This window comes from Entelurus aequoreus, linkage group LG21 (assembly GCF_033978785.1).
Source record: "Entelurus aequoreus isolate RoL-2023_Sb linkage group LG21, RoL_Eaeq_v1.1, whole genome shotgun sequence".
NCBI classification, from domain to species: domain Eukaryota; kingdom Metazoa; phylum Chordata; class Actinopteri; order Syngnathiformes; family Syngnathidae; genus Entelurus; species Entelurus aequoreus.
Window position 1 is genome coordinate 8,176,066 of NC_084751.1, and position 11,291 is coordinate 8,187,356.

Here is an 11,291-nt window from a genome sequence, read left to right on the forward strand (position 1 = left end):
CCTGAGGGTTGCAGGTTCGATCCCCACTTCCGCCATCCTAGTCACTGCCGTTGTGTCCTTGGGCAAGACACTTTACCCACCTGCTCCCAGTGCCACCCACACTGGTTTGAATGTAACTTAGATATTGGGTTTTCACTATGTAAAGCGCTTTGAGTCACTAGAGAAAAGCGCTATATAAATATAATTCACTTCACTTCACAAACAAAAACAAAAAAAACCAAAAAAAAAACCCCGATACTGATAATAAAAAAACAATACCGATAATTTCCGATATTACATTTTAACGCATTTATCGGCCGATAATGTCGGCAGACCGATATTATCGGACATCTCTAAAAATGATGACTTGTGTTGAGTAAAATGACGACTTTTGTTATAATACTGCCAAAATTACAAGTTCTTCTTGTGAAATTGTGACCTTTTTCGTGTGAAATTTCTCACAACAAGCTTTTTTTACATTTGCATAGCATGTACACTACCGTTCAAAGAGTTTGGGTTCACATTGAAATGTCCTTATTTTTGAAGGAAAAACACTGTACTTTTCAATGAAGACAACTTTAAAGTAGTCTTAACTTTACAGAAATACACTCTATACCAGGGGTGGGCAATTCATTTTTACCGGGGGCCGCATGAGCAACCCGAGCACTGCTGGAGGGCCACATCCACAATATTTCTATTAAATTTTGCTCAATATTTTTTTTTATATATACCGTAAGATAAATAATAGTAATAATAATAACTAATAATAATAGTAATACTTCAACATAGTGTGTGTAACAGCATTCCATGACTAATATAAATAAATTAACATTAATAATAAATGACAGTAAAATAAGCACACGTATGACTGAGGAGTCATAGTGTAACTTTGAGTTGTCCGACTTTTTGTGTGGCCATAAACGCACCAGTGGTTTAGTGTTGGTGACAGATGACAAGTTGGTTTTGGCCTGGTTTGTACGGCAGAAAATGACTAGTTTTTCCAGATAGAAGTGTTTTACTCATGTGTTTGGTGTGGTTATGTCCGAATATAAACAGTTTTGCTCAATAAAGTGATCGATATAATTCCTGTCCTCGAAGCATCTCGATAGACGTTACAATAATTGAACGGTGTTCAATTGAACGGTGTTGACGAACACCGTTAGGGCCGCTTGTTGTCACTGTCACTCAAAGTTGCATTGCAAAATTACATAGAATAAATATGTTTATTTTGTTTAGAATTCAGATGGGATTTGATTTGGTGCGCGGCATATATTTGCTGCGCGCAGCGGACGCTTGAGCAGTGCGCAATTGCGCAGGCGCGCACCTTAGAGGGAACGTTGCTTGGCAGTCCATGTCTTGTTGGAAACACGCCATTCCTCATCAGCTTTTCTCTTTTTAGCGTCTCGGGTGTAAACCGTGCATCACTTGTCGCTGCATGTGCACCTTCACTCGCAGGTTACACACGGACACACGCCCATAAATAACACTTTTCAAAATAAAAGCAGCACAGTTGTATTGCGCGCACGACATAGATGTTTTTTCAACTTTATTTTGTAATTTGTGATTGCAGCTGTTCACTTTCACGCACACGCACACGTCCACACGGAAGTAATACAAATAACGATTTTCAAAACAAAAGCAGCACCGTTGTATTGCACACTCGACATAGATACTTTTTTAAATTTATTTTGTAATTTATAATTGGCCTCACGCGGGCCGGACAGGGACGCACAAAGGGCCGCAGAATGCCCAGGTCTGCTCTATACATTGCTAATGTGGTAAATGACTATTCTAGCTGCAAATGTCGGGTTTTTGGTGCAATATCTACATAGGTGTATAGAGGCCCATTTCCAGCAACTATCACTCCAGTGTTCTAATGGCACAATGTGTTTGCTCATTGGCTCAGAAGGCTAATTGATGATTAGAAAACCCTTGTGCAATCATGTTCACACATCTGAAAACAGTTTAGCTCGTTACAGAAGCTACAAAACTGACCTTCCGTAGAGCAGATTGAGTTTCTGGAGCATCACATTTGTGGGGTCAATTAAACGCTCAAAATGGCCAGAAAAAGAGAACTTTCACCTGAAACTCGACAGTCTATTCTTGTTCTTAGAAATGAAGGCTATTCCACTAAATCAGGGGTCGGCAACCCAAAATGTTGAAAGAGCCATATTGGACCAAAAATACAAAAACAAATCTGTCTAGAGCCGCAAAAAATTAAAAGCCATATTACACGTGTCATGAGATATAAATTTAATTAAGAGGACTTAAAGGAAACTAAATGACCTCAAATATAGCTACAAATGAGGCATAATGATGCAATATTAGTGTACATATCGCTAGCCTAAATAGCATGTTAGCATCGATTAGCTTGCAGTCATGCAGTGACCAAATATGTCTGATTAGCACTCCACACAAGTCAATAACATCAACAAAACTCACCTTTGTGCACTCATGCACAACGTTAAAAGTGTGGTGGACAAAATGAGACAGAAAAAGAAGTGGCATAAAACACGTCCTAGAAAGTCGGAGAAAGTTATACATGTAAACAAACTACGGTGAGTTCAAGGACCGCCAAAATTAGTAGGACAAAACGGCGCTCGCCAAATACTCGAATCAGTGAAGCATGTTTAATATAAACAGTGTGATTTATAACATTTAGGGAGGTTTGTGTCATGTTTGTCCTCCTACAGAAACCATACTGAAACATAAAATTGATTTTTTTCCCCTCATCTTTTTCCATTCTTCATACATTTTTGAAAAATCTCCAGAGAGCCACTAGGGCGGTGCTAAAGAGCCGCATGCGGCTCTAGAGCCGCGGGTTGCCGACCCCTGCACTAAATTGTTTGGGTGACCCCAAACTTTGGAACGGTAGTGTATATATTATTAATGTTGTAAATACAAATATTTATATATCTACAAAGGGTGGACCTAAAGAGGCGGGCATTTTTCGCAGGTCTCAAGAAGGCGGAGAAAAAGACAAATGTGTGCGCGCTCCTCACCCTGGTGAGCTTTAATCTGCGGCAGAACGTTCTGCAGCAGCTCCAGCGACTTCCTGTGGTACTCGGCCTGGACTTCAATCAGCTGCGGGGCGAGAGGACACGTGAGCGTGTGCACGTGCACGTGGGCGCGTGCACGTGGCGGAGCGCTCACCGTCTGGAAGTAGCTGGCGTGGTCCAGCTCCTTGGCCATGAAACCGTACATGTCTGCCGACAGCTGGTCCTGGGGGGGCAAAGCGAGTGAGCCCGGAGCAAGACACACAATGTCCGAGATGCACATGCACGCGAGGGTGACCTCTGACCCGACAGATCTCCATGCGGTTGGCGGCCTCCTCCATCTCCTCCCTCAGGTGGTCGGCCTTGGCCCCTGCCGGCTGCAGACTGCTGGACAGGCCCGACGACTTGCCGGACTGGTAGTAGCTGCCGGCGTTTTGGCGGACAGGAAGTTAGCATGGACGACACACACACACACACGTACACACACACACACACACACACGCACACACACACACACACACACACACACACACACACACACACACACACACTGACCGAGTGCGTGCAGAGTCCATGTCCAGGACCAGCTTGGCTAAATGTTTCCTTTGTTTCTGGATGTTTGGGATTTCCACCTGAAGAAAAGGAAAAAAGGGACTTTTGTAGTCAGGTGTGAACGAGGGCGACACACACACACACACACACACACACACACACACACACACACACACACACACACACACACACTGCTCTCATGCAGATTATTTTACAAGAAGCACGCAGGTGTTGCGTCACAACCACAGCTCACACTCTAGTTTCAATGGTGTCATTGACACGCCGAGGTAACTTTCAGTTTCGATCCATGTCAAGTCATGACCTGAGATGGGTAGGTTGTGAGTTCAAACCCCGGCCGAGTCATACCAAAGACTATAAAAACGGGAGCCTTGGCACTCAGCTTTAAGGGTTGGAATTGGGGGTTAAAACAAGCAAAAATGATTCCCGGGCGCGGCCACCGCTGCTGCTCACTGCTCCCCTCGCCTCCCAGGGGACGATCGAGGGTGATGGGTCAAGTGCAGAGAATAATTTGGCCACACCTAGTGTGTGTGTGGCAATCATTGCTACTTTAACTTTAACAACCAAAATCATAACCATTTTAGAGAATGCTTTGATCTTTAAATGGCTCCGCCCCCTCCCCAGAGCTGATACTACTATTGTTTCTACTTACTCTTTTGGTATAAGATAAATAGTTCATCTTCAATTCATGCACCTGTCATTCATTGAACAGCCTGAGAACTAATGGGATGCGACGTGGAGGTGTCGGTTTCTTTGATCTATTGGACTGCCACAGGAAGGACCCGAAATCTACGAGTAGAGAGGGGGCAAACCTGACACCGCTCCGAGCAGCTTTTTGTTTGCACTGTTTATGACCCAGCGCAGCAGCTGTTTATGACCTCCCTCCCCTTAGAACATACTTGCCAACCTTGAGACCTCCAATATCGGGAGGTGGGGGGGGGGGCGTGGTTATTTACAGCTAGAATTCACCAACTCGAGTATTTCATATATATTTCATATATATATATATATATATGAAATACTTGACTTTCAGTGAATTCTAGCTATATATATATATATATTTTTTATTTTATTTTATTTACACAGAAAAAAAACAAAAAAACTTGAATTTCAGTGTTCCAGTGGCTATCCATTAGATGGCAGTATTGTCCTGTTTAACTTCTCCGTTCATGATGAGTATATCATTTCGGCAGCCATGTCTGTAATTTCCTCGTACTTCTGCTTCGTCTCCTTGTTGTGTGCGCAGTTGTGCACTCTATAAAAGCCCTGGATGTTATGACGTCTTTGGGCAGGCAAGCTGTTTATTTTGTGGGAAAGCGGACGTGAGAACAGGCGGTCCCCACTCAGTCTCAGGTCCGCATTGAGCTGGAGGGGGCGTGGCCTCCAGCTCCGGCTGAATACCGGGAGTTTGTCGGGAGAGGCGCTAAATATCGGGATTCTCCCGCTAAAAACGGAAGGATTGGCAAGTATGCCTTAGAAGCAGCTGCAGCTATGTAATCAGGAAAGAAATCCTGTCTCCGTTGGATTCCTTGCTTCTTGTCTTGTTTGATAGACAGTTCGGCGATTGAGCCTGACACATGCTCCTACCTCTGCGAGGTCGTAGAGCGGGTCCAGGACGTCCCGCTCGACGGTGACTTCCAGCAGGACCAGCTCCTGGGCCAGTTGGTCCTGGGTCTCGCCGCACAGCTTCAGCATCTTCCTGCAGGACGGACGACCGCAGACGTTGAAACGATGCTGATCAACATCCACGCAGCGTTGAGTAAGTGTGTGTGTGTGTGTGTGTGTGTGTGTTTGTGTGTGTGTGTGTGTGTGTGTGTGTGTGTGTGTGTGTGTGTGTGTGTGTGTGTGTGTGCCAGGGTGGTCTCAATACTTCGAGTATTTTCTCGATCTTTGTGTCCTGGGCATGACGTTAAAGTGCATCCGGCAGTGGAGGCTCCTCTATGGGGTCTTGGGGCACGAGGAGGTTAACCCCTTTACTACTGTTACCCCAGGTGGCCCCTGGCAAAGGCCTAGTACCTGACTGCCCCCTAGCCAGGGATATGGTGAAAACCTCAACGGCTGCGGTGGCGGAAGAAGGCTGCAGCAGAAAAGGGTCCGCGGTCGTCTTGGACTCCGTGCCACTGGACCCTGACCGCATTCTGTCAAGGATGGTGTGGTGACTGTCTGTGCACCAGTCTCCCCACGTTAAACTACCGTATTTCCTTGATTAGCCGCAGGGGCGCTAATTAATTTAAAACCTCCTGTCACTCCTGCGCTTACCAGAAGCCTGCGGGATGGCCAAGCGGTAATTATTTTAAAACCTCTTCTCACTCCGGCGCTTACCTTATCATGAAAAGCACATTTAATAAAAAAAAAACGTTATTATTGTCTTACCTTTAGGTATAAATGAGTCCATGCCAGCTCCTTTTGAAGAAAAGCATCGATATAGAAGACTTCCTTATCTTTCTTCAGTTTTAAAAGTCTCTCTGTCTCGATGGAGATCTTCCTTTTAACTATTACCTCCTGCTTAGATTAAAAGTCCAGTTTAGAAAACGGTTTTATTTTAGATATGTAATCCTCCATGGTAAAAGTCCAAGCAAACAATGGCTGCGCACTCTTGCTGCCGGTTGTCTTCTTCTGCAGTACCAGCAGTCGCAAGAAGGCTGCAGCAGAAAAGGGTCCGCGGTCGTCTTGGACTCCGTGCCACTGGACCCTGACCGCATTCTGTCAAGGATGGTGTGGTGACTGTCTGTGCACCAGTCTCCCCACGTTAAACTACCGTATTTCCTTGATTAGCCGCAGGGGCGCTAATTAATTTAACACCTCCTGTCACACCTGCGCTTACCAGAAGCCTGCGGGATGGCCAAGCATGCGCTAATTATTTTAAAACCTCTTCTCACTCCGGCGCTTACCTTATCATGAAAAGCACATTTAATAAAAAATGTTTTATTATTGTCTTACCTTTAGGTATAAATGAGTCCATGCCAGCTCCTTTTGAAGAAAAGCATCGATATAGAAGACTTCCTTATCTTTCTTCAGTTTTAAAAGTCTCTCTGTCTCGATGGAGATCTTCCTTTTAAGTATTACCTCATGCTTAGATTAAAAGTCCAGTTTAGAAAACTGTTCTATTTTAGATATGTAATCCTCCATGGTAAAAGTCCAAGCAAACAATGGCTGCGCACTCTTGCTGCCGGTTGTCTTCTTCTGCAGTACCAGCAGTCGCAAGAAGGATCACTAGCGCCCTCTACCACCAGGAGGCGGGAGTCATTTAATGACTCATATTTGACCCGGCGGAAGTGCCAAGCATGCGCTAATTATTTTAAAACCTCTTCTCACTCCGGCGCTTACCTTATCATGAAAAGCACATTTAATTAAAAAAAAACGTTATTATTGTCTTACCTTTGGGTATAAATGAGTCCATGCCAGCTCCTTTTGAAGAAAAGCATCGATATAGAATACTTCCTTATCTTTCTTCAGTTTTAAAAGTCTCTCTGTCTCGATGGAGATCTTCCTTTTAAGTATTACCTCCTGCTTAGATTAAAAGTCCAGTTTAGAAAACTGTTCTTTTTTAGATATGTAATCCTCCATGGTAAAAGTCCAAGCAAACAATGGCTGCGCACTCTTGCTGCCGGTTGTCTTCTTCTGCAGTACCAGCAGTCGCAAGAAGGATCACTAGCGCCCTCTACCACCAGGAGGCGGGAGTCATTTAATGACTCATATTTGACCCGGCGGAAGTGCCAAGCATGCGCTAATTATTTTGCGAAACGAGTTTGACCCGGCTGTAACTCGAGGCAATTCAAGGAAATACGGTAAGTCACGCACAGGCATCCTCCATAAAGGGATACACCCCTACCAGGAGGATCGTCATACTCGTTGGGAGTGACCGCCGATGGTCTCCATACAAATATTTTGGTACCGAAATGTATTTCGATACGTTTCTGAATAAAGGATCTGTGGTGTGCGCGTACTCACCCGAGTAGAGACTCGTCCCCGAGCACGGCGGCCCCCTCCACCATGCATTGTGCGAGCGTGGCGAGGGGAAGCTTCTTCTGAAAAACACACGCGAGTGAGTCACCGCGACAAGCCTCGCCAAAATAAGAGCGTGCGCACGTGTGGCCGCGCTCACCGACGGCGACCTGACCGACTTCTTGTCCAGGTCCACGCCCTGCTGGCTCTGCAGGCACGCCGCCAGCCTCTTGTGCGTGCTGTGACACACCTGCTTGACCAGATCCAGCCGCTTCTCAGCCTGGCAACAGAGACAAAATAAAAGCTGTCTCTTCTCGCTGAATGTTACAGCGGAGTTGACATACCCTCTATTTACCAAATGTTGTATTCACAAGCTTTTACATGCAGCCACTTATGCGTACGAACGCCTCATTCATTTTGTGTGCCGCTGGAAGCCTCCGGGTGCGGCCTGGTAATTAGTAGGGAATCGCTGTGGACTTACACGTACGTAAGAGAAAGAATTCCCACTTACTTCGCCGCCTGTCTCTGCTGTTCACTGACAGGAAGGTAAAAAGTAGGGATGTCCGATAATGGCTTTTTGCCGATATCCGATATTGTCCAACTCTTTAATTACAGATACCGATATCAACCGATACCGATATCAACCGATACATTGGAGCTTTTTTTGGGTCAATTTTTTTGTTGGCATTGAAAATTGCAACATTAGCTAGAGGTAATCCGACTAAGTTGGCTCCCATTACCGATACCGATATCAACCGATACCGATATCAACCGATACATTGGAGCTTTTTTTGGGTCAATTTTTTTGTTGGCATTGAAAATTGCAACATTAGCTAGAGGTAATCCGACTAAGTTGGCTCCCATTACCGATACCGATATCAACCGATACCGATATCAACCGATACATTGGAGCTTTTTTTGGGTCAATTTTTTTGTTGGCATTGAAAATTGCAACATTAGCTAGAGGTAATCCGACTAAGTTGGCTCCCATTACCGATACCGATATCAACCGATACCGATATCAACCGATACATTGGAGCTTTTTTTGGGTCAATTTTTTTGTTGGCATTGAAAATTGCAACATTAGCTAGAGGTAATCCGACTAAGTTGGCTCCCATTACCAATACCGATATCAACCGATACCGATATCAACCGATACATTGGAGCTTATTTTGGGTCAATTTTTTTGTTGGCATTGAAAATTGCAACATTAGCTAGAGGTAATCCGACTAAGTTGGCTCCCATTACCAATACCGATATCAACCGATACCGATATCAACCGATACATTGGAGCTTATTTTGGGTCAATTTTTTTGTTGGCATTGAAAATTGCAACATTAGCTAGAGGTAATCCGACTAAGTTGGCTCCCAGCGCTAAGAGTCGGCAAACGGGGAGTGACGTCACGCGCCAACCCGGGTAATTATTAGGACTCCCGCCTTCTAGGAGGGGAACGTCCTCTCAGATTCTTTAGTTCTAAGGCGGTCTAAATAACGAGGCGACTAGAACTGAAGTTGAACAATTTATTCCACAAAAAGAGTAAGTACAAACAAATGTGCGCTGGAGAGAGAGATACATTTTGATTTCTATTTATTGTTTTGATTGGGAAGAGCTGGACGAAGTGGCTGGGGAGAGGGAAGTCTGGGCTTCCCTGCTTAGGCTGCTGCCCCCGCGACCCGACCTCGGATAAGCGGAAGAAGATGGATGGATGAGATGGGTTTTAATTAGGGATGTCCGATAATGGCTTTTTGCCGATATCCGATATGCCGATATTGTCCAACTCTTTAATTACCGATACCGATATCAACCGATACCGATATCAACCGATATATGCAGTCGTGGAATCAACACATTATTATGCCTAATTTGGACAACCAGGTATGGTGAAGATAAGGTACTTTTTTTTTTTTAAATAATAAAATAAGATAACTAAATTAAAAACATTTTCTTGAATAAAAAAGAAAGCAAAACAATATAAAAACAGTTACATAGAAACTAGTAATGAATGAAAATGAGTAAAATTAACTGTTAAAGGTTAGTACTATTAGTGGAGCAGCAGCACGCACAATCATGTGTGCTTACGGACTGTATCCCTTGCAGACTGTATTGATATATATTGATATATAATGTAGGAAGCAGAATATTGATAACAGAAAGAAATGGGGGGAGGGAGGTTTGTTGGGTTGGTGCACTTATTGTAAGTGTATCTTGTGTTGTTTTTTTTATGTGGATTTAATAATTAAAAAAACAAAACAAAACAACGATACAGATAATAAAAAAACCGATACCGATAATTTCCGATATTACATTTTAACGCATTTATCGGCCGATAATATCGGCATTATCGGACATCTCTAGTAAAAAGGATTTGACTTTTTAACTTGTTTTTGTACTATTGTGGCAACATGGTGGTTTACCTTTTTAAGAGCAGGGGATTAAAGGCCTCACCTTTTCTCCTCCAAACATATCGCTGGGTATTGTGGCTCCATTTTTGTTTCATCCGACACCACGTGGACTAAGATAAGACCTTCTGGAGGAAAGTTCTGTGGTCGGATGAAAGAAAAATGGAGCCACAATACCCAGCGATATGTTTGGAGGAGAAAAGGCCAGGCTTTTAATCCCAGGAACACCATTCCTACTGTCAAGCATGGTGGTGGTAGTATTATGCTCTGGGCCTGTTTTGCTGCCAATGGAACTGCTGCTTTAAATGGGACAATAAAAGGAGGATTAGCTCCAAAATTCTTCAGGACAAGCTAAAATCATCAGGCCGGATGATTATGTATGTATATATACACACATACATATATATATGTACATACTGTATGTATATATACACACATACACATATATATGTACATACTGTATGTATATATACACACATACACATATATATGTACATACTGTATGTATATATACACACATACACATATATATGTACATACTGTATGTATATATACACACATACATATATATATGTACATACTGTATGTATATATACACACATACATATATATATGTACATACTGTATGTATATATACACACATACACATATATATGTACATACTGTATGTATATATACACACATACATATATATATGTACATACTGTATGTATATATACACACATACACATATATATGTACATACTGTATGTATATATACACACATACATATATATATGTATGTGTGTATATATACACACATACAAATATATATGTACATACTGTATGTATATATACACACATACACATATATATGTACATACTGTATGTATATATACACACATACATATATATATGTACATACTGTATGTATATATACACACATACATATTTATACAGTATATACATACATACATATACAGTATTAATATACATACATATATATACATATACATATATACATAAATATACACATATATATAGATATATATATATATACAGTATATACACATACAGTATATACACACACACGTATACTTCATAGTGTCTTCAAAGTGTGCATTCCTTTGCTCAAATAAGGATTTTGGCAAGGCTGGAACCAATTATTGTTCATGTTTCTTATGGGGAACTCTGCTTCACTGTACAAACTCGGGATGCACATTTTTGGGCACCTCACTAGTCGACCCCATTCTGGTTCCTGGGCTGCCGAGTCCATTGAGGATGGAGTCTCCATTCAACACCATTCTTGCAATGTAATATTTGAAACTTTATACTGAGAACTTTAGCGTGAAACTTTTTCAAAAACAGGAAAGCCGCTTAGCTCGAATGAATGCTGCGTCAAAACTAAAACAAAAAAGAATA

At 42.6% G+C, this 11,291-nt stretch overlaps 1 protein-coding gene across 5 annotated transcripts in view; it reads right to left on the reverse strand.

Moving 5' to 3' along the window:
• Positions 1-11,291, reverse strand: part of LOC133638872 (rho GTPase-activating protein 44-like) — a 62,108-nt gene that overhangs the window by 24,940 nt on the left and 25,877 nt on the right. For all 5 annotated transcript variants that reach the window (XM_062031876.1, XM_062031875.1, XM_062031879.1 and 2 more), the window contains exons 3-9: positions 7,651-7,770; positions 7,497-7,573; positions 5,133-5,244; positions 3,531-3,607; positions 3,281-3,398; positions 3,133-3,201; positions 2,982-3,063 (exon numbers count right to left, since the gene is read on the reverse strand). In XM_062031876.1, the coding sequence (XP_061887860.1) occupies positions 2,982-3,063; positions 3,133-3,201; positions 3,281-3,398; positions 3,531-3,607; positions 5,133-5,244; positions 7,497-7,573; positions 7,651-7,770 (655 nt within the window). The remainder of the gene's footprint in view (positions 1-2,981; positions 3,064-3,132; positions 3,202-3,280; positions 3,399-3,530; positions 3,608-5,132; positions 5,245-7,496; positions 7,574-7,650; positions 7,771-11,291) is intronic.